Raw genomic sequence first — 24,427 nt, 5'->3', positions numbered from 1 at the left:
ATATTTAGAAACAGAAGAAAGTTTGATAAAGCACTGCTTCAGACAAATAATGGTTTAAAACAAATTCAAATCCCTAAGGTCCTATTTTGGATTAAGCATACAAAGATGGAAACAGTTTTGTGTCGGAACCAGTCAGTAACAGTCAAGCTAACTAAGAAATCACTACACTGATTAATTTACCTGAATACGAAGAGTCTCAGAAGAAGAAGGAAACGAAGGGAAACAAAACCAGATCGATTGAAATCACAGATAACTACTGTTTCCAGATAGGTAGTGGCTCCTTGGAGACTAGCTGTCAGACTTAATTAAATATATACAATACTGTGTTTTGCAGCCTCTGTCTTCTTTTCATCAATAATATGAAACACATACAGTAAATGAAAGAATCCTATTGTGAACCAGCTAAGACGTGATTTGAATTTCTCTGTGTACCCATTCAAGAGTGAGATGCTTATTTGAATCATTTCAAAAGGACAGTAAATATACAAAGGGCCTCGACTTAAACTACAAGATCCCTAAGACTTATTTCTTGCTTATTTATAAGGACGACAATTGCTTAATGGTATAAAACAAGGAAGGAAAGGGAATGCAATTATTCTTCTACATTTGAGAAAATATTTGTTAGCATTTACTCATCACTTCTGCTCTCTGCTCTACAAATAAATATTTCACCTCCTCAGCATACCTTTAAATATCTTTTTCTCTGCATTTTCTCTCGCTAGACAAAGTGTTTGCCATCCAATTCTCCATCTCCAACTTTCAAACTCTGTTGTTCCTGTGCAAGTAATGGCATCATCTCACAGGAGGAGATGTTATTGCTAGCTTCCACTCCCTTCATCTCCTCATTGTCACGCCCTCTGCAGCCAGAGGGCGCTCCTTCTCTGTCCTGTCCCTAGTTTCCTGCCTGCTGTCCTTCTGGTCCCTCTCTTTCCCTTGGGCTATATATTTCCGGGTCTTTCACTCTGCCCTCACTCAGCATTGACGTTCGGATGTCCTGAGACCCGCCTAGCACCAGGTCGCCCCACGTCCGCTACCTGAGGGCATAGGTTACTATACGGCACTCCTGAACTCTTTGCACTAACGAGCCCGGGCCTTTTTCCCGTTCCACCGCTACGCATATGGGTCTTTTTCCGCTCTCCTGCCTCTCCACGGTTAGTCCCTTTGGATGTCCGTGACACTCATGCCCGCTGACTTTTCTCATACAGCCAGTCTTGGAAATGTGACAACCATTTGACTCCTCCAAGCCAAGGTAGAAGTTCCCTTCCTACTTTTGGCAAGCTTGTCTTCCACAGCCACCACACAAAACAAGCAGCTCCTCGCAGTTCCCATGCTGTCTGCTCTTCTCTCCACCTTGACCCTGGAGACACTTCCCCTTCTCTACCTCCTCTCTTTCATTTTCTCTCCCTCTTTCCACAATCCCTGCCTCCTTTCATCATCGTGCGTCTGCCCCACCACACATTTGGCCCCAGCCTGTTTCTGGTGCTTTTCACTCTTCCTCTTCCCCAGCGTTCCTTTCCTGCTGTCGGCCCCTGACTGCCCCCAACGTTCCAAGCCCAAGCTCCTCCACTTACAGCTCTATTGGCGTACTTCAAAAGACCATTGCTTTACCCACTGTATTCTGGTGTTTCGTCTGGAGACAATCAGTCTTCAAATGAAACAAATGGACTTGGCAGGACTCGTTGCTTGCCTGCTTGCCTGCAGTAGTACTACAAGGTCAATTCAATTATCAACATAAGGAGTCTCTTATTCTTGTGATGTCCTTTACTGTATCCCAGTCTATTCACTGACAAGCATCAGCATGTGGGTACTTAACCACCGGCTCATACACCATGGCTGTGTTCTGGTTAGTTCTTTCAGTTAAACAGAGCATCTTCTACAGTTCATCGTGGAATTCCAGTTTTTACCTCAGACCTAGGTTGGTGCCTACCTTCTGGAGCCTACCATGCTTTGCCTATATTCAAACAAATCAATTCAACCAAAAGAGTGCAGACCATACTCTATGTCTTGAAGAGACGTGCATCAATGTTATGGGGTTGTTTTGATCTCTTTTGGGATCCTGGTAGTCACATCCTTATGGACAGGTTGCCATTTCCTCAGCCAGTTGAGTTACACTAAATAAACTCTCAATACATGACCCGAATAAACTTTGTTGCTGTGTTGAATTAATTAGGATTTGACAAATAACTGAAATGTTGCTTTTTTTGCTATCAAAGGCTGAGGTAAAATTTTCAGCATACAAGAGGAAGCAAGATAATCACTATTATAAAGCAGCTAACAACATTTAATTTTTGTCCCTTCAAGAAGCTTTTGTATACTATAATCTGTCTCAATAGGACGAATAAGCAACTTGATTAATAAAAACAAAACCTTTTGTTTGTCATTTGATATTATTTTATTTATTTGCTCCTTTGATAGCCTCTGATAAGGATCTGGAATTTTTTTTCCAGTTTGCTTGCTGAGCTGGTTCTTCCCCTGGGGTGTAACTACAGAGATAAGTTCAAGATGGCATCTGTTTCACTATCCAGACTTACAGATTTACAGCTGTCAGTGCCGCCTGTTGACTGTACTAAAAATGTCTGAGCCAGCTGGCATTTTCTGCTGATGCTAATGTATATGATCAACCTAGTTTGTGCTGCATTTTATTTCTTATAATTGAAATACAGTAGAATTTTCTTTACAGTACGTATGTACCAAGTTGCATCCATATAGAGTGTGGAAGAAAGCAATTACATTGATATCTCCTGCCTCCTGAAATCAATAACAAGCACAAACAATGATATAATGCAGTACGAATTGTTTTTTTACATGGGACACTTGGGTCCTATTTACAAAGTGTTACAAAATGGAGCATGGATGTCTTGATCAGAAGGTTCGGTGGAGATCAAATTTTACACTTGCATTTCCCTGCATATAAAAACTAGCGCTGCATGCTAGTACTCTGCATCTCACATTGTCACAGATGGGCACGTTTCGCATCCAGTATGACCTTGATTATGTTCATCCAGGATCAGACTCACTCTCTTGCCTCTTGAGCCTCAATGCTCCACTGAAATCAAGCAGCTCTGCGCCCATCATACCGTTGGTGTTTTGTCTTCCAGGTCGCCTGATATGAGCAAAGCTTCCAGAAAGTCTGAGCGACTGCGGCTCCTGTCCCCATGGCAGTTCTGTCCCCCTTCAATTTTCATCTCTGTCTTCCTCATCTTGCCCACACTGTTCTCATTCCTTCCCCCTTTCTTCTTTTCTGGTCGAGAATCCGATGCGCCACACCTACTGTATGTCGTGTGCCTACTGTATATCTGGCATTGTAAGTGTATGTACCTACTGTTAGATCCTCGATTGCTGTCTCCCACTTCTCACACATGTGTGAGCACACAACATCAGTCTGTACTGGATCTGGCTTCCTTGTTCACCCCAACACTGTCCCTAGCTTGGGCCCAGGCAGCTAGGCAGCTACAGCAAAGGGGTCTCCCATTTATAGTACACTTCCTTTTTTGGTTGGTGTCTAACTAGAAGTATTATCAGAGATGGATGTGGTTGTTGCATATACTTTAATTTCACCTTCACCTTTCACTGACAGAGCATGTCTCCTATTCAAAAATGTTCTGTATATGAAACGTACTGATCTTTTAAACAGGACGTTTAGCTGTCATCTACAATGTCACGCAGGACTCATAAATAGAAGCATGAGCATGAAATGTTCAAAGCAGTAACAGAGATTCTTACTTCAAACATCTGATGTGAAACTTGGCTGTCCCATTTTGTTCACCAAAGGTTGCCAAGTTTGCAATAAATGCAATTTCTCCTCATGTTCTTTCTCTTCTGCGTTTTCCATCTCTGCAGTTATTGTGGTGCAGCATACAGTACACTCGCTCATAGTGCCTCCCCACCCTTCCCCAGCCCAGTCGGCCTTACAGTACATGCCCCCAGAGGGCTGGTAGTTAATCTCACCACCCATAATCAATATTCCCAGACCTTCCTCCAAATTGCAATCTCGCCTTGCTCCTAGTTTCATACACTAAGGCCTTTCATTTGGCTTTTATTTATTTAGTTTCTGTTTTCTTCAGTCTTCCTCCTTCGAATTACACAGCCCCCAGCCTCCGACCCTGAGTTGTAGCCTCTTTGCTTTGGGCCAAAGTCATCAATGGCTTTATGATCAGCGCCTATGATTCACCTCCTTTTCCCATTTACTGGGAAGAAGTGATTAACAATCAATCTTTCAGTCCCTCATAATTCTCATGTTTTGAGAACTTGATAAGCAGTTACAGTATTTTTCAGTAATCCTTACAATCAAAACATTGTGTTGAGAGTTTCTGCCTTGCATGCTGATGACATAAACCAGTTTTTGAATGCCATCCTTGTAATTCCTGGAAGGTTTTCAGTCTTGTTTACAACTTTGTGTAGCTTAAAACAAATCAATATTGTACATATTTTTTTACAAAGATTACTGTTTGAATGTCAAAAAGGAGCCCTTTATTATAAAAAATGCATAATCAGTGATAAGGAAACAATTTGTGCACCAACAGTCCCTTCAGTTCTAATAGCTGCCACACAGCTCTGTGATTTCGAAATCGAATCTGGGATGAGACACACCACTATTAAACCGAGGTCATAAGGAACAGATTGCAGTTAAAATAATCATGTAGAAATATGGCTCCTTCAAGGTGGTAAATGACTGAGATTACTACAGAATTATAGCTAAGCAAAGCAACACAAGACATGCATTCATTTATTCCTGTGTGGGGCAAAGTCTATTTGTTACTACAGTCGAACGCTCATTCTGTATTGGATCTACATCACCTAGCAAATTAATCATTACAAACTTCAAAAAAGTCAAGTACTCAAATACAGAGAACTGGAAAACTCATAGTTGACTGGGCATGTAATGGGTTACTGGTACAGTAGCTTTAAATGCTCTAACATCTGAAAATGAAAAATGATAAACAGGGCCATTTATTGAATTTTGTGACTGAAAGCACAGATGGGCTGTAAACATGACGCTTCTCCATTCCTGAACGCAGGTGTTGTGTGCCTGAGGTGGTGTATATTAATTTATGTAATTATACACAGATGTTACTGATCAAAGTTACAAAAAAAAATGTCTTAGTAGTGGCAGCACAAGCCTCTACACAAACCTACATTTCACAATCTGTAAAATACTTATACTGTGGTACTGTACAGTATGTGCATCTACTGTAACTAACAATTGTATTGCAGTTAAGAATTAGTTTGTTGAAATCATTGGTCAACATTGTATTCTGTATGCAGTTACTTTTTAACCTCATTGAACTCTGTTAAATCACAGCACATTAAGCACATTGCAGCTCTATTTTTTAGAAGAGAAGAAAAAAAAGAAAAACGGCAGATGAACTTTTTCTCAGCCCTTACAAAGAGTAAGCAGTATACAGAAATGACTTTGAACTCATCAGTTTTTTTCCTCCCTCGGTCTGGGCTTGCTATGTTACTTTGGATTTTGCCAAGCCCTTCAACAATTCGAAAACATGCCACCAGATGCTGAGTTACAAAATCCAAGGACCCGATTCACATTCCACGCAGTGTAGATGCAGGCAATGACCATGAGAGAGGCTTCAAATTGCAGAAGACTTGTCACTTGTGAGAACACTCCACGATCTCAAAGAACACTGTTGTTAACGTGGTGTTCATTAATTTGCTTTAGTACTGTACATAAACACGTGCAATGAGTGTACTTTCAGAACTTTTCTTTTAATTTCACTGAAAATTAAAATGACAAACATAAGGGAAATGATGTGATGTGAAAATACGTGTGAACTTAAAGAGTAATGGTCTGCACATTCGTAAATTTTAAATAGATCCGAGTCTTATTTTTTCCAACAACAAATTGACAGAAGAAATAGCTATCTTTTGACCTGGTTAGGATAGAATTAATTAATTAAGATTTAGCATTAACTTACAAGATTTGGGTAGGAATAAACTTGGCTTGAATTAAAGGTTGAACTGCCTCTCGGTTGCACACTTTCATAAGTTGTCATTTGGGTTCAGGGCAGTGATTGTCACTCCTGTTCCTGGAGAGCACAGCCTTTTCTTCTCAGGAAGCCAAAATCTTAAGGATAAGAGACTTGGAAAAGGTTACGTACTGTAGCGGTTAATAGTAGATCACCAGTTCAGTCATCAGGTGGAATAAAAACTAGAAGACCCATGAATCCCCGGGAAAAAGGTTAATAGTTATCCTTGAGGCTAGGATAAGAGGTGTGTCTAGAATCATTTATTTGGCTGAGTCACTGAACGGTGTTACAATTAATTTGTGCTTCACTCATCAATTCTGGTGCCCATTTACAAAGCTGACTTCGCTAGAGCAGTCCATGAAAAGCTCCTTGCTCAAGCAAACAGCAGCAACGTCCCCACCTGAAATTGTGAATCTCCACTCGAGAACCCAGACCCCTGACCTCTACTCCACAAGCCAAGTTAAGGTTCTACAGGACCAGGATTCATTTAGGAATCGTGTAGGACTGGGTTGTACTGTACCTAGGAGATAACGACTCCGAGAATCAGATTTAAAGTGGAGCTGGGATTAAATCCAAGGTAACAGCAAGTGAAAGTATGAAGAGAATTTGAGGGAATGGGATTCAGAATAAAGGTTTGGGTTAAGAGCTAAAAGTGAACTAAGTTAAAGAGCTAGGTTTCTTCAGTTACTTTGTGCTCCTTCGCCAGCCCCAGATTACAGTGCCATCTACTGCCACAGAATGGTAATGTAAATAGTAACCTGTTGGCACATGACTAGTCCAGGAGCCACATGACTCTATGACTGACCACACGTTCATTTTTTGTTCAATTGTTCAAATATTAAATTTGAAAGAATATAGACAATATTAAGCTCAATTGAAACTGTCTAGATGACAAGCATACTGTAACAGGACACAGGGGAAGATCTTTTCTGACATAATCCTACATTATATTTAATTAAGGTGCATTTTTGCCTTCCAGTTTTTATGCTTTATAATAATTTTATTCGATTTTTTTACCTAAGCCTTGTAGAAATAAATATCCCTGATCAGCTTGTTATAGAGAAAAAAATTCTACAGTTAATTACAAATACTGTACATCATGACAGTTAAAAAAACATACAAAAGAACAATATGAGTAATGTTTTTACTCTGGTAAAAAAAGAAGACTGAATCAGAAAGGGACCCTACTCCATTTATTTAAGGGGATATTGCTACCCAGCCTCTCTCCATGCCTTTATGAGGTGTACTGAAGGTTGTTTGAGAAATTTTAAAGTAAAAAAACAGAGAGAGCATGAAAATCCCACACAGATTAGGAAATCATCCCACTCTGGAATGAAACTCAGGACCCATTAGCTGTGAGATAACACTACTAGTTGCTGTCCTAAGAACATCACTAGCAAATACAAGCAACTAATCCTTAGAACTTTTCAGTTTATGCATTCAATGTAGACAGACTCTGTAGAGGGTCTTTTAATGAAGATGTCAAATCAATATGAAATACTGTATATCTGCAAGGAATTAATCCACTTGACATGAAAACTAGAGAGTTCAATAATCAAATCACCACACAATGAAAACATAGGAACTATATAATATTTTAATGAATTTACAGTCAGAACCTATACAAACAATACATTTATAAAATATATTCTGTACATAAAACCATATACACATTTAACAAGATGACTTGAGCTTCCAGACATTTTCAAGACATCATTTATTACACAGGCATGTAGGTTTAACATTTACTTTGCCTTCCAAAAATACAGTGTGCAAATCAAGGTTATTTATTAACATGCTTTTGCTATATATACCATAGGACACACATTATGAAGACAGGCTGCAGTGAAATTACCAGCTTTATCTTTTTCCTCTTGAACAGAGCAAACCCTTCTTTGTACTGTGGATAATGGCACTAACCTTGCCTATGCCCTACACTGGATTGCAGATAATCAGCTATAGAAAGATATCAAATCCAGACATGTAAGTAATTAATTCAGTGCTGCAATGAAAATTCCTTTTAACAATCTAAAATTACATAATATGGTAGACTGTTGTAGTTTTATTGATAGAATGTTTTTTTAATTGAAACAAATGTGATGTACAACGTTTACAAGAAATCTCGGTGGACAAATATCAGTCGTGATTTCTCAACATAATGATTCCAAACTAGTGTGTATCAAGGTAATTCTCTAGTCTATAGTTCAGACAGACGTTTGTTGACGTTTACTTCTTTCTTTTTTACCAATGATTAAAACTGTTAGCACTCTTAAAATCTTTTTTTTTTAAATCAAATCACTGGGTATCGGTCAATAGAATTATTTTTGTTGCGTGTTCCTTAGAGAAATTAGATCCACTTCCCCGCACTGTAAATACTGTATGATTCACTACTTCTGTAGAAGCAGTCTAAAGACACTCCTTAGGAAAAGCTAAATGCAAAAATACAATGGAAATAGTTTAAAGGTTTTTGTGAAAAAGAAACCTTGCAATCAGTTGCTACTGTACATGTCAATGAAGCTACACTGGAAAATAATCAACAGGAAAAGGAGCACACTTTCTCAGTGTGGAGTGAAAAGATGATACCTGAGACCAATGCCCCTGTTAATGTTTGTTAATCTGGTTGACATACAGAGGCATTCAAAGTATAGTACTTTTAGGTTGGAATAAATATGAAATCTAGCAACTCTAAGCTAAAATGAGAATGACCAAAATGTTAAAAAATATACTTACTACTGTAAATATGACCTTTAGTGAGAAAATCCATTTTCATCCAAGAAAACCAAAAAATGCTGCAGAAACCTCTGTTGCCTTAGAACTTCATAGTTCTCATTACTATTAAATTGCATTTAAACTGATTGTTTTAAAAGGACTCTTGAACAAAAGTTGATAAGGATCAGGCTCTTTTGTATTTTCAATCACGCCTCATGAGAATAAAAGCAGCATAACAATGCTACACAGTGTGGATGCTGAAAAAATATGCATGCCAGTTACTAAATCTGTCAGCTTTTGGAAGAATGATCTACTGGCTAATTTACGTACAATGAATGGAACTGTCTGTGCCTCAACACCTTATCTTTGGAGGGTAAGAACTGAAATGTATGAGCAGGTGGACACAACAGATATGTCAAAGCTTACAGTATGTTCTATTACAATCTGTCTGGCAAATAGAAACCATTATTGTAACAAACCTTCCAGACCAGCAAATCAGTAAAGTTCAGCTTAATGTTTGGAAATTTGTAAATCAATGTAACTTGTGAAATTATGTTTTTTTTTTAAATAATTCAATCATACTGCCAAAACATACAATGACAATGTTCCAAAGTATCTACAATAGAGTCTTATTTTACGGACCAATCTTCAAAATGTTTTGTTCAACAGGAAGGCTATAACACAATTATTGAAAAAGACAATCTAGAATGGCTAAAACACATCTTTGCTTCTCTTTGTTGTGCAAGACATCTTTTTGAAAGGAACACCTCTGTCTGGAATGCAAAGTCACTTGTCAAGAACAGGAAGCTTGCATGGATCCAACACAACCTGAGTTAGCATGAACGTTTCAACACAGTTAAACGTATTCGTAAAGTTGCAATCCAAGCAAATGGAGGAAAACACCATAGACATGCATAAAAAAGATAAAAAATAGTTATTTTTAATAAAAATACATATTTTCCAGATCTGCAGCATTATCTCTTATGCAAATTTCCAACACTCATAAAGTGAATTTTCAGTTGTACAACCATTCTAAACATTTTACACATACACCGTAGACTATACAAGCTGGTTTGAACATACAAAGGTCACCACAAACCCAAATATATCACCTGCCGTTGAATGTGATTTTGCATCAGTCTTTTAAATCTGTTTTAAGCTTAGCAATGTAAGCAATGGTAAGACAAGCTAAGGTCTGTGGTGGTCATTTTTGGTGTTTATTTTCTGACAAATGACGTTCCTTTAAGCCTTTTGCTAATTGTATTTCCCTATTAAAAACACTAAGAATCTGCTAAAAATGTAATAAGGTGAGCTGCTTTTCACTGAATGGAAAGTTCAGTTGCCTCAATAAAGAACGAAGACAAACGTAGTTCATAACACAACAGAATCACAACTACAATATTTAAAATAATTAGGGTTAATAATGATAAATCATCTTATATTCAGAGGAAAATGAATATTTTAGGCTATACACTGTAGGGATCTATCTTGTGAAGACACATTGACTGGTATTTGCATTTTGAAAGAGGAATGTCTTTGCAAAATAAACACCTAAAAGTCAGAACACTAGCTGTATTATCAGAATGTTTCACAGACACCGTAACAAACATTTTGGGAATTCCATTGTTGTCAAGACGCTTACAGTAAGAGTGCTGCCATCAATATTAGGTAGACTATATATACACATACAGTTTATGTATTAAAAATAAATCTCAGATAATTGGAACAGCAATTAAAACAGACAACTTCCTAATAAAGAGGTAACCTGCACAGTAAACATTAAGCACCACTATTCATAAGGATGGTCCTATAAACGTTACCAAGTCAAATCTTACAAGAGAAGTTCAATGCTCTCTAAACAGATAAACACTGATAAAAACAATAGGTTTGCCTTATTTGACAAAGTCCTGAACAAGCTAATTGTAGCTTTCTAAAAGAAGAGGTGGTTACATTGATTCTAATTCACAACAAACAACTGCAGCATTCTTTAAAAGTGAGGAAGATGTCCTTTTTGGCATGCATTCTACAGTGTAACGTTGTATACACAGCACATGAGACTCAAACACATGTATTTAATTACTGAACGTCTCATAGTATACTACAGATGTCCTTGCTGAAGGTCTAAATTAGTGCAAAAACTATACTTTAGTATTTTGTTAGTCACAATCTAAATTCTGACATTTAACACAAAATGTTAAGGTGTTTTTTTTTTAGTAATGTGACTTACAGACTGTGACCAAGTCTGTAACTAGATAAAAACATTTGTTTCATTCCTTTAGGAACAATTCCTTTTTTGGCATGCACTTCTTTAAAATGGGTCAGTTTTCAGATTTAATTCCAAGATTATGATGTAACTAACTTCTTCTGAAGTTGACTTCCCAACCAATATCATTTGTGCTGAATTTCTCTATAAAATGCAGAACATACTGATAATGTACTATTTATAACAGCACATAATAGCAAACATAACTGGTGGTGCTCGTGGGAACACAACATGTTATGATAGGGCTCAGTGTCAGAGATGGGCTTAACTGCTAAACACAGAATCTGCTTATGAACGTGATGCGGAAAAACCAAGAACAGACAGCTTGGCTGCCATCCCCCCTTTAATACAGTCAGAAGCATTAAAATATTTCAAATAGTACTTGACAGAACGGTTTTGAAAAAAAAATACAGATCTCATTGGCTTTCATATATCTCTCTGCAATAATATCTGTTAAAGCCATTAAATAAAACACAAAACAAACATGAAAAAACAGAAGACAAACTGAAACATCATAATAATACATAAAGAGAAAAAATTACACAGACCCCTTTGTAAAACATTAGCGAGCTAACCAGAAAAAAGGACACTGATGAAACAAACAACTGCACACACCCCCAGTCGATCATTCTTTTTGAAGAAATACTGAACTGGTGGAAATTTGACCTCTGGGCTGAAAATGCAGCTGGGATCAATAGTGTCAATGGAAGGGAAGGTATCCATCAAATTGGAGTTCTGTTCAGGTTAAGATTCCATTCCACATAAAGCAGCAGTTTCTGTGCACACCAGCAGGGGTGGGGCTGAAATCAGTGGTGTAAATAAAACTGGAACATCTGAGGCATCATCGCCTACAAATAAAGGAAACATTTTATTGTCCTTGAAGATGTATGCCTTTTCAGTTAACTGAAATAGGCGCTTAAAGTACTGTGTTTTCTAAGACTGTAAATAGTGTTTATTTCAGAGATTTGTGTTAATGTGTTGATTATTACCCAGTTCAGACCAATACTTTAAAGGTCCTACCTTTGCCTGACAGTGCCATAGGAGTCAAGCAGCTGGGAGCTGGCCAGTTCCAGATTCCAGTCATATGTCTCTAACATTTTAAGACATTCTGCCCTTGTTTTTAGCCCCAGGCAGAACAGCTGCTCAACCTAAGGGGGGAGGGGGGGGGGGGGGGGGGTGGGGACAAACGATTTGAAATACACTGTTTTTGAAAAGGTGGTGACTAGGAAAACAAAAAGTAAATTGTGATACACAACAAGTTATTAACTCGGATATTAACACTACCGTAAGTAACAAGTCTTTATATATCTTTATGAAACAAATATACAGTATATAGGTAGGTGTTATGGTATTTTAATTAGTCTCAATAATCTTTTGTAGTCTTTCTACTAGTCCTTGCTACAGAAAAGTTAAAAATGCAGTGTTAAAGGCTACCTTGAGATAGTGCACTGCCTTCTGAACATTCCAGCCATGATTATGCAGGGCAGCCCGGCACTCTTCTATTGTCACTCCATGGACGGCATCCTGCACCTTCACACGAGACATTTAAAAAAACTTCAGAACCTCTATGTACACAATTGTGCCTTCAACAATGTTTAATGACCTTCATCCTGAATGTTAAATACAAAACACATTTTTAGTTCCAGGATGAAGGGCTTAAGCACAAGATATAGTGAATCTCATCATCAGTGTTACAACAAACAGGTGTAATGGATGGTATTGTACACGGAAAGTACTGCATTATAGAAGGCAAGGTTACTTACTAATTTGACTTTATCCATTGACCTGGCACTCTCTGATTTTCCAGCCTGTCCATCACAGTTCACTCTCTGAAGGCTGTAGGGCGTTTTCGCTGTGGTTTTGACTCCATGTGTGTTGCTGTTGTTCGAGGAGAAATTAGCTCGAAGGTCTGACTGTTGCATCATGGGCCTCACTGTTGCCGTAGTGACTGTCCTCCTGGAGGAGCTGTCCTCAGGGCTCTCTGCCTCTTTGAAAAACTTCTCGTACTTGTCTAGGTAGGGCGGTCTCTCGGGGAGGAGGTAGTAGTGAGTGCTGCTCACTTTCTTGCCATCTTTTACAATGGGCAAAATGCAAGGCCCCTTGGCACAGTCCTTGCCTTGTGCTTGAATAACTTTGGGTGTTGCGTACTTGGGGTCTGATGCAAAGCTCTGGGTTGTGGGCATTAGTTTGCTAGGGGATGTGGAAAGGTAGGAGCCGAATGACGCTGCTGAGCAGAGGCTGGTCCTTTGCTGAGGTGAACCCACGTGGAGGCTCATGGGACTGGGAGTTCGGGAGTTAGGCTGGGATAAGGGGTCCCGAGGGGGAATCTGCGGGGGTTTGTCCTTGTCCTCCTCGCCCCCTGAGGACGGGGAAAGATCCCCAGACCACCTTCCGTAATCGTTCCGTTTCATAGGTCTTGGGGGAATGGGAATCCTGGGGGGTATCTGGGGCTTGTCCTCAGAGAAGGACAGAACAATGTGCTTGTGCACATCCAAGCTGTTCGGGCTTGGGGAAGAAGGCAGAGAGGTAACCACAGGAACGTTAAGCCTCTTCATGCACTCCTGCTGAAGCTCCTCGAAGATCTCTGCTGACTGGGAGAAGTTATTCTGTGGGTTCTGCCTGCAGGGCAGAAACAGATTGTCCTCCACTTTGGGCTTGTCCACTGTGTCACCCTCTTGTACAAAGCTCACGCTGGGCTCCCCGCTCTCTTTGACTTTTTGGGCCCTGGCCAACCTATATTTGGACGGGTCATCCAGCAGACTGGGCTCAGAGCTGTTAATCGAGGACACCTCAATGTCTTCCTCGTCCTGAGCAACGTCATCATAGGCAGGAGGGGCCGGCAGGGGCTTGGAATCCCAGTCAACTACGGGAGTAGGATGCAGGGGGCGAGGAAGGATACGAGTCGGACTCTGAGGAGGTGTTTTGTCCAATATAGAGTCAGCCTCTAAAACTAACTTCGCTAGCACGGGGATCTGTTTCTCCACAACAGGAGATGGAGTGGAAGGGGGCACTTCCTCCTCAAAGTCAATCAAGGATACCTCGTTAGCGCCCGCTGACCTAGCTCCGCAGCTCTGCCGGTCCCCTGTCTTCGTTGCCGAGACCCAAGCGGCAGGCTTCGCCAGTTTCAGCCCCTTGACTGATCCTGGCTTTTTCAGGTACAGTTTCTTGAGGCCTGAGGCTGTCAAATCGTCCTCTTCTGTCACGGGGTCATAACAAGGCTCTAAACCCCAAAGAAAAAAAAACATTTGCTCACTGTGATGATTTTACTACATCACAACAGTCTTTCCTGAAAACACTTGAGCTAATACCAAGCTTCAAGACAGCAGACTGTTGTAATGTGTACCAGTCACACCAGTGACCCTTTTAAGTTATTTTTTATTCCCCCCAGTTACATCTAGTTGTTTTTTTACACTTGACTAAACGCATCATCACTGCATGCATAATGTGTAGAGCAACAGATGACACAGAGCTCAGAGTTCTTTAAACAGTATGTATAATCTATCTGGAAAAAATAACACCACACACTTAAATCTTTTGGCACGTTCATATGAAATGATGGCGCAAAAGGTCATTAGTTCATAGAATGTTAATTCACCACGCGACAGAAGCACAATAACAAATTACAATTAGTAGAATAATTTAGTTTTCACCCCCGTTAATAGCAGTTCTAATTGCAGAATAACGCTGTGAATCCAGCGCAGTGTCTAGTGCAAATTTAAGGCTGCAAACTGCTGCAGACCAAGCACAAGATTCACTCCAGTCCAGGCCAATAGGTAAGGAAGGTGCACAGTGTACCTTTGAAGAGTGGAGCTAGTCTAGAACAGAGAGGGCAGGAACAGTGTTTGCACCAGACTGAGCGCCCACACTTACTCTTGACAAGAATCACTGGCTGGGGGGGGCGAGGTGGGGGCTCCTCTGGAAAAAGCCACAGGGCGTAAAGATAAGGAATAGGTGAAACAGAACAGAGGGAGAGAGAAAGAAAAAGAGTGAAAAGAGACTGCCATGTTATTATCGAGCCGGCACAATGAAGGACGTGGAGAAGAGATGGAAATAACTAGCTTATTAAGTCGCACCTAGAAGCTCAAGTGCAGGTAGGATTCGAGTGGCAACAGGACAGTGAAGGAATACTTGACCAATTCATCAGAAAATGCACTATATAATCATTGGTATTAGTATTATCATTAGTATTAGGTTAAACATTTACAGGTTGTGATGACAGTATCTTTCCATACCTGACTACCAACTACCAAATACACAACTGTACCCTTGAATTTATCCCTGAATCGAAAAGAATACTTTTACCACTATTCCAATAACACAAAATAATAAACAAGACAAACTCATTCAACATTCAACATCAGTTAAATCTTAAAGAGAAAAATTGTATGCAGCTATTCTTTACAATTCATGGTAACCATGCTAATTAAGATGTATTATGCCTTTATGGGGTCCAAAAGAGAAATCAAGCACAACCAGCACAGAATGCGATTGGTTCCACATTACAACAGGCATTCTCACTTTTCGCCCGTCCTGGTAGCTGAGTTGGTCTGGCGGTGTTAAAATCCATTCCCAGCACGTCTGGAGGATCCATGGGATTGCCCAGATACAGACTGCAAGAACAACAATGAACAAGACTAACATCTTCCTGAACTCCGGGGCTGAAATCTCCAGCCACTAAATGAAGAACAATTCCATTCCTTTCAGAAGGTAACAATGGGTGACTGCAGGAGGAGCAGGTTACCCATTCTGATGGGTTTTCTGGTTTGGGATGGTGTTTCCACACATGCTACATGCAATGCTGGTCATCAATGGCACTGCCTACTTACGTCAGTAAATTTAAGGTGTCTAAAACAGCCGATAATTAAGACTGACTGTCTTAAGTCCTGAGCAGTGAAGATTGCAAGAGGTTTTCATACATGCATTCAAAACCGTGAGAAGTGCCAACAGTCAACCCACTAGATTACCTTACTTTTTGGCACATAAGCAAGAAAACAAGGGCACAACTGGAGGTTATTAGGAAGTGTTTTTAGGACAGAGAAAGGGAGACACTTTTTCACACAAATGGTGGTGGAGTTTTCCAGAAATCTTCTGAAAAGGGCTGGGTGAGATCTTTAGGTGGATAAGCTACTAGCAACCAAACAAGAATAAAAGGTTAAGTGGCATCCTCTTGTTTGTAACGTTATGTTGCAATACGTAGAACTGTATAAGCACCAAGAATTGCATAAGATGTTCCAAATATGTTCCAATAATAATTGCATATTGCATTTGAATGCGTAAAACATTACTCTAAGAGTTAAGTGTTTAAATAGTCTTTTAAAACATAAGAGAGAGAAATTCTGGGATGTGTAAATGAATCAGAAAAATACTTTGCTACCCTCTAGTGGTGTACAGAAAAAGGAAGATTTGAGGATTTCCTTAAGTGACCTGGCCTACAAGATGTTGGAATCTCAGGACAGCAGCTGTTCCTCTATTTCTTGAGGCAAACAGCCACAGAAATAACTGCCAAAAGCAATTCAAATTGATGTGGCGCCAGACCTCAAAAAACAGATCCTGGAAAGTGGCAGATCAAGGGAATCGTGGGAACATTTTGAAGTAAAAAATTGTTTTACTGTATAACTGCTAAGAAATAACTGATACCATTCTCATATGATGATTATCATCATTTACTACAGCCTAGTATATGAAAGAGCTGAATGCGCATCTCTGCAGAAGTGAGGCACTTACTCATCGATCTTATCAGGGAAACCCCAGCTGCGGTGAGGGTTGGTGTCGCCATGACCTGTGTGAATGAAGCTGTTTTTAAGTGGTCGGCTAATATCATGCGCTGACAGTCCAGCCACTGAGGTGACAGTGTTTCTGGGAAACTGGCTGACGTTCAGAGTCCGTTTGTTCTGGCCCCTCCACCAGTAGTTTTCAGCCCTAGATTCCAAACAAAAAATAATAAAAAAAATACCTAAAAGCACTACTCCACCGATAATAAAGATTTGGTGTTTGTTTCACAAGCATTATCGCCTTATTGCTAAACATTGATACTAATGATGATAAGCTTTTATTTAACTTGTCTGTGAACAATTTGTACTTTTGTTTATACTGTAATGATGACTGGGGAAAGTATCCATTTTTACAGCACAGCATTTTACTGAAGAAATCAGACTTAAGTACCTTGTCAAGTTAAGTACCTTGTACCTTGTCAGTGCACAAAACTGACTTGAATCCATAACCTTCTAGGTCCACATCCGAAGCCCTAATACTACTACAAGCTGCAGCCTAAGGGTTAATAACCTAGTAAGAATATTCCAAATGACATGACACTTATTAAAAGGTAGGATAAATAATAAGGCACAAATGCAAGGTTAATATCAAAGGACCTTATAAAAAACGTACAGACTTTCAATTCTGAGTGGAGATTAGACATTTTTGATTCATTATTTGCTACTATGACAGAGTAACCAATAACCAGTATAGAAAGCCTCAGACCTGATAGGAGAAATCACAGCAATTTCTGTTAACAAGTTTTTATGAAGTGACTTTTTCAGCCAAAGATCAGATGCCACTAAGTCTTCCCATTAGAACATGCTTACTATTTCTTTCCATTTAATATCCAACAGTACATTCAACTTGAAAGAGTAAATTACAGGCACCAAACGGTGAGATGCAAACCAGAGCTTGTTTTATAAACTAGCGTTCACCAGTACAACTTTTTCAGTCAACTTTTTCAGAATTATTCTAAATGTTAATGCTTTGTAGTTTGACTTATGCTCTCACTGTTCCAATGGCTTAACAGCTTGCTTAACATGAGGATTCTTCTAAGTCGAGCAGCTGTTCAATTTGACTGCAGTGCTGTTGCCCTTGTGGTCTGGACATGTAGCACATTCAAAGCCAAGAAAATTAAAGTAACCAGGCCATGACATTTAAATGGTATTTCAAAACTCCTTAACATTTGAACTCAAGGAAACACAAATTAAATTCAGGTTAATAAATAAATTACTTTTCCACTTGAAATCAATGTATTGCCTTTACATTTTAATGTATTAAACGCAACTTTGTTATATGTATATTAGACCGACAATTATACTGGTGTCTTTTGACCTTTAATGCATGCAGCACTAACAGAAAACTTTATGCCCCTTTCAAATCCACACTTTAATGTAAGAATTAACTTGGAGACTTTTATGACAAAGATCTGGCCCAACAGTTTTAGAAAAAAAAAAGTAAACGGAAACTGCAAGCTCACAGACTCATAAGATCCAATCCCACTTTTTTGCATATGACGCCACTCACACTATGTAAATGTTTCCCTAGCAATTTGCATGCAATTGTCTGGTTGAATGCAACCTCCATAGAGGAAGTTCAGGCGAAACAGCTCTGCTTTGAACACCTACCTGCCTTCAATGATGGTGATGACATCATCGATCTGAATCTCGAGCTTGTCAGGTTCCTCAAAATCCTGCAGTGCCCGCATGTCTGTTGGCATAGTCTGGCAACACAAACAACCAGAATAACGACCACTTCTAAGTTTGTAGATCTTAAAAATAAAGCACCAGCAGCAGACCTGTTGTAAGGCTGAAACACAATGCATACAGTATACGCGTACAGATTTGTACACCAATGTCTTCAACTCACCTCCACCAGGAACTCCCGCAGAGCGACAAAGGTGGGTCTGTCGTCTGGCTTCTGGGCCCAGCACTGCAGCATCACATTGTAGATATCCTGCGGACAGTCCTCTGGCTTAGACAGCCTCTCTCCCTCTTTGTCAATCTTATGGAGAATCTGCAAAACATTGCCCATTTTAAAAGATAGTTGTTTGTCCACTGAATCCTATCTGCACATCTATAAAGCAGAACATACAAAAAAACTATTCATATTTTTTTTATATGTCACCATAATTTACATTATTTTATTTCTATAGTCCATGATGCAAATTCCATTTGTCTCCTGATGTGTGTTGAAGCAAACTGAATTTAGTCAGGGAATGAATCCTGTGCCGAACCACACGAAACTAATCATCCTTCTCAATCCTTCCTGAGGATTTCCAACACCTGCAAGATCGCAGGACCTTGAGGCACAGATCTGGATGTTGATGACCAACGGCCTGCTCTCTGCTGTTTTTGATACCTGGCTGCCATTGAGCCCGAGCCAGGGCTCCTGTCCGTATGTAAACATCTCCCACAGGGTCACACCAAACATCCAGGTGTCACTTGCATGAGAAAACGTGCGCGTCTTCAGGCTTTCAGGGGCACACCTGTCGTGCAAACCAAACAAATCTGTTTATCAAATGTGACAATGAATGTGCACGCTGGTACAAAGCAGTCTCTCATTGATTAAAATGCAAAACATATGGCATTTACCAAGTACACTGAGCAAAGTTAACAAAGGCATGAAACATGCAGGACAAAAAAACAGGCACTGTGATGGTGCCACAGTTCACAATTACTGCCTTAATTCAAACAAACAGCTTTCAAGGATCACCTTGAAAAAGCCCAGGGTTTTCAAGGACCAGCAATATGAGTGGACTCACAGATTGCCCTGCCTATTCTGATAACCTTCCAGTGCTGCACTCATGTATTATTCCAGAGGTGGAGAAGCAGGGTCTTACCATGCAAAGGGGACCTTGCGGTGTTCCTGCATGACATAGTGATCGTCGTTCTTTGGCAGTGCCCTCATGAGTCCAAAGTCACCGATCTTTACCAGGTCATTGGCTGCAAGCAGGATATTACGGGCAGCTAAATCTCGATGGATGAATCTTTTTGACTCCAGGTAGGCCATTCCATTGGAAATCTGGATTGCATACTGGCACAGTGTTGATATCAAGAAATGCCCTTGGTTTTTTCTCAGACGGTCCAACATGGAGCCTAAAGGGGCTAATTCCGTTACCTAATTGATGAAAAAAAAGGATCACAGCAGAAAATAGGTTCAGATATAAATAAAAATATTTCATGTCAATTTCTGCATAGGTTATATAAACTTCAAGGGAAGAGAGCAATATTTTCCATAAAGAGAAGGTCCATAATAACTACAACTGCATCATGTTTTTTAAAAGTAATTCAAACTATTCTAAAATGATACAGTTAAATAAGATTAACATACTCTACTACTTTGTTGCGGCAAATGTATCAGTTTCTTAGTGTAATCTCAGTTTAAAAAATAAACTCAACCACAAAACAAAACAAAAAAGGTAAAATGGCAAAAATAATGCTTTTGGAGAAACATGAAGCTGTAGAGGCCCGGAAAACTGAAACAATTTAGTGAAAAGAGCATTCACTAAGAATGATGCAGCTTACACTGCTGCACCTTTCTTCTAAGGCAAAGACACTGATAATTGTTCAGTGTTGCCTCACAGATTTGATCTAGATTTTGAAAGGTGCCACGGTGCTTTTAAGAACGGCTCTTAGCTTACCATTTTCATAGGGTGTGTGAGCACAACCCCATACAGTCGTATCAGGTTCTGATGGTCGAGGGAGTGCATGGCATTCACCTCCCGGATGAAGTCATCCAGTGCGTCAGGCTGATTGAGGACATCGGTTTTCAAGCATTTCACAGCAACGTGGATCTATAAATAGAGCGTAAGCTGTGAACAGTCTAGCAAAGCAAAGAACCCACTAAAAGAAACAGAACTGGAGTGTAACAAGAAGTTCCTGCCAAAAAACCAGAGCTACAGTAAATGCGCAAAAAAATGCTAAAAAAATAACTGTTCACACCACTTGCGAAGTTTCCAGTTCATTTCAAGTCTAGCTTATTCCCCTGTAGATCCATTGGCATATTGTCATATTTTCATCCCCAGGCGTTTACAATTCTATATGTTTCTTTTCCAAGTAAAACTTCAGGGACTTTATTTCAGTTGAATGATTTGAACTCAGCAGATGGGAGTGGAACATATTGCACAGCAAAGCCAGAATTCCTAATGCTCCCACAGTGATACTGCTTTTTACTATAATCGGCATACAGACACATTCAGCCCAAGGCCGAATTTGTTCAGTATATAATTTAAGGGTGGACACTGAATCCTGAACATGACATAGGAAAACAATGCAGAAACCTGGGGATCGCATGTCCCAGCGCTGTAAAAAGTCAAGTAGATTCTTACTATTTTAAGCAGGGTAGAAAAATAACCCGTACTAGAGCTAGGGACGATTTTAAAAGTTGAATGACAAAATAATATCTCATAAGCGATACAGTTTCTTCCTGTCTGTTACCCTGCCTCACATGGAATGAGAATTACATGTGTTACAGGAAGGGTGCAGACAGATAAGTGTACTGCAATGTAAATCTAGCCTGGTCATCTATATACAGTACATGATACATCAGGTCAGACGGGGTCAGTGAAACTCTAATAGGCAAGACACCAGCCTAAGTAACTGCTAGCATGACTGACTGGGTATCCCTATTGAATTCTGTGGCAGAGAGAGGGGGATAAACCTACATCTGCAGAAAATAGCACCTAGGGGTGTGAAAGCACAGCTCCCTGACATAATCTTCATCTCCAAGGCTCAGGCCAGACCAGAAACCAGATTTAGACCGTTGTCACAAAAACTTGTTTTTTAAAAAACTAAGCAAAACAGCTTCCCACACAGGGCTTCTGTTCCGAATTTGGTTTTTCAAACTCACCACTTTCCCGGTGGGAGCGGACCACTCCCCACGCTTGACCACTCCGAAGGAGCCGTCACCCAGCTTCTCGAAGAGAGACAGGTCCTTCTCGCTGATGAGGCAGGTGAGGGCCTGCTGGCCCTCGGGAGGGGGCGGCGTGGAGATTTTGCGGAAGGTGGTGGCCGGCTGGGGCTGGAATTCTGACTCGGGCCTCTTCCCACTGAACACCTGAGGAGGCAGAGAGAGAGGCTGCAGCTGAGAGTGATTCCATCTAGCTCGCCAAAATCCGCCTTTCCCAAAACAGACCCAGTGCAGCAGCTGAGAGAAGCCGGCATGTCACTAAAAGACAGACTGGTCAAGGTTAAAACTTAAGCTCGAAATCGCCCCTTATTTTTTTAATGTCATTTATTCATTAATGATGATAATGTGAAAGTTACAGTATATAAATGTACTGTATACTGCAGGGTACACATTCACACTATAAATACACAGGCTAGATCTTCTGAGAAAAAATATCTAGTCTAGTCAATGAGTTCTAATAACATATCTCTTGTTTTCTCCGAATATCTTATCTGTAATTAAAATATTTTAAAGCCACTTTGTAACACGAGACACGTCATTGAAGGATGAAAGAACATTCTTGCACCGAGCAACCAACAAGTTATTTCTCAGCAGATTTTCTTAAGTGGAGCCCTCACTCCCTCCCTCCAGGCCTTGTCAGTTGAAGGCGATGAGGTGCTGGCTGAGTGGAAGCAGACTAAAGCACAACAATTCATTATACTTAGCAGCCAACCCACTTATCATAAAGCAGGCCAAATGAAAAGGGGGAGATCCCTGCAACTTTATCCCAACACCACTTACAGCTCTGCGGTATCAAACCATCTTGAACAGACGTGTGCTTCACAATAACATTGGCAAAGGGGGGAAAAAAGTTTAAATTCTAAACAATAAACCAACAGCTACTTGTTACTTGGTTGCTACCCTAAGAACACAAAGTACAGACTGTTCATTATTCTGTGATGACGAACATGAAGTTTCAAACATGTTTTTCCCAGACATCTGCACAATGCTTTAGGCTAACGTCAAGTGTTCTGCAGATCTAGTGACTGGGTGCCTGAGGTCATAGATGAAGTTTTCTTTTTTTTTTTTTAAGATTTAAGAATGCAGCTTTGCGCAGACAAAGCCTTGAACCTGCAGCGACTCCCCTGATAACAATGAAGCTAGTGCTTCTCTACCCTGGGCTTCAGCCGGGCTGGGGGCAGTGTGGTGGGAGAGGGCACAGATTACTGAGCCACAGATCCCTGCTTGGAACAGAAACAAACCCATGTAATTTTAGAAGCCTATCAATCCCTTGCTTCCTGTTAGGCTGTCTTGATGCCAGAAACAGGCAAGCCACATTTGGAAGTCCCTTCTCTCACGGGTCTGAACACACAGCACCCAGGTCCACAAAGCAAAGACAGCATTAAAAAAAAAGTATATATCAGCTTGAAATTCTGCTTCCATTACTTTCTTAGAAAACAAAACAACCAAGAAGTGCCTATTGTTATCTGTGGTCTGTCACACTTGTCAACTAACACTACGAAGAAGCAAGCACGACTACTACAGAACCCTGCTGATTCCAGACCTTCCCAAGTCATTACAATTTCAGAAAAGAAGCCTTGAATTCCGAATGAAGACATCACCATTTTCAATTATTTCTTTTTCAGAATTAAAAATACTGATCTCATTTATCACGAAATGAAGGTTTTGTGCTTGAAACTAATTTTATTGCTCCTTAAGCATAATTACCAGGCATGAATCACAAGACTGCACTCCTTAAAGGTAAAATACTACTATATTGTAACGTTATTCATATTTTAAAATCATACATTTTTTTTAAATCGAAGCGATAGATAAGTGGTAGTTAAAGCGTTACTGAACATTTCCTGTTACACAAATTCAAGGAGAGGTAAACGTAGAGTAAAACATGAACAGGCAGCGAAGAATATTAATTCCTTACACACAGAAGAGAATTTGAAATCAAGTGGCTTTAAATTGTATTAAGCTGTATTGCAACAAAAGGCAATAAATCCGTGTTAGTTTCCTGGCACACTGAGATTTTACAGTATACTGTAGGATCTGAAGGATACTGTACTGTACTAAATGTTTGTCTCCAGAAAAGTCATTATAAACCACTCCATACCTTGCTCATCCAGGACTTGCGTTTGCACATTGCTTTCCTTCTTTTGACAGCCTCCCACAGACGTCTCTGGCCTTCAGAAAGAAATAACACAAACGTTGCGGTCAGCCAGACTGTTAACACCCATAGAAGAAACACTTTCCAGGTCAAATGAGGTACTGAATTTGGAATTTTCTAATTAAGGCATTTAAGTTAAGTCAAGTTTTAATGGCTTGGCATAAGAACTGCAGAAAGGGATATTTGTTTTTTGAAAATCTCTTTATATTGTCAATTACAGAACCAATTTTTGCTTTGCTGCCTATGTGGTGATAGTTGTACCATTATTAAACAGAGAAATGCAGCCTTTAAACGTAAAAAATTAAAACTTTTTTTGGCAAAGAGTCCTCCATATCTGTCTGGTTATCTTAAGAATGTGCTTTTGTGTTCATTGTTTTTTTTTTACCAGATCTTTTTAAACCATGATAAAACTGGAACATGCAAACGTTTTAAGGCAAACATTCTTGCAGACTCAAAAGGTCACACAAAGGCTGTTGCAGAAGGGAGCTTGCAGATTGCAAACATTTTGGAAAGAGGCAGGAAACATTCACAATGGGATCCAACCCACAGGAAGCAGGTGCTTTGCTCAGATGAACTAATGTTTGCTTTCTGAAAGCCAAATGAGGAGACCTGAGCTAATCTGCTTTATATAAATGATGCCAAGATTTTTTACTC

At 39.8% G+C, this 24,427-nt stretch overlaps 1 protein-coding gene across 6 annotated transcripts in view; it reads right to left on the bottom strand.

Annotated features, from left to right (window-relative positions):
* Positions 1–7,564: 7,564 nt before the first annotated feature.
* tnk2a (tyrosine kinase, non-receptor, 2a) overlaps positions 7,565–24,427 on the bottom strand; it is a 55,390-nt gene continuing 38,527 nt past the window's right edge. For 3 of the 6 annotated variants that reach the window (XM_015361227.2, XM_015361228.2, XM_015361226.2), the window contains 14 exons: positions 23,720–23,790; positions 21,559–21,786; positions 20,351–20,503; positions 19,550–19,827; positions 19,069–19,195; positions 18,577–18,723; positions 18,336–18,430; positions 16,678–16,872; positions 15,472–15,563; positions 14,824–14,868; positions 12,717–14,173; positions 12,388–12,483; positions 11,974–12,101; positions 7,565–11,801 (listed from right to left, as the gene is read on the bottom strand). In XM_015361227.2, the coding sequence (XP_015216713.2) occupies positions 11,795–11,801; positions 11,974–12,101; positions 12,388–12,483; positions 12,717–14,173; positions 14,824–14,868; positions 15,472–15,563; positions 16,678–16,872; positions 18,336–18,430; positions 18,577–18,723; positions 19,069–19,195; positions 19,550–19,827; positions 20,351–20,503; positions 21,559–21,786; positions 23,720–23,790 (3,119 nt within the window). In that variant the 3' untranslated portion in view covers positions 7,565–11,794. The remainder of the gene's footprint in view (positions 11,802–11,973; positions 12,102–12,387; positions 12,484–12,716; positions 14,174–14,823; positions 14,869–15,471; positions 15,564–16,677; positions 16,873–18,335; positions 18,431–18,576; positions 18,724–19,068; positions 19,196–19,549; positions 19,828–20,350; positions 20,504–21,558; positions 21,787–23,719; positions 23,791–24,427) is intronic. The other 3 variants (XM_015361229.2, XM_015361230.2, XM_015361231.2) reach the window with 3 other exon arrangements.

The sequence above is a fragment of the Lepisosteus oculatus genome, chromosome 13, assembly GCF_040954835.1.
Source record: "Lepisosteus oculatus isolate fLepOcu1 chromosome 13, fLepOcu1.hap2, whole genome shotgun sequence".
NCBI lineage: Eukaryota > Metazoa > Chordata > Actinopteri > Semionotiformes > Lepisosteidae > Lepisosteus > Lepisosteus oculatus.
Note: the sequence above shows the minus strand (reverse complement) of the source record. Positions and strands in the feature narration are given on the sequence as shown.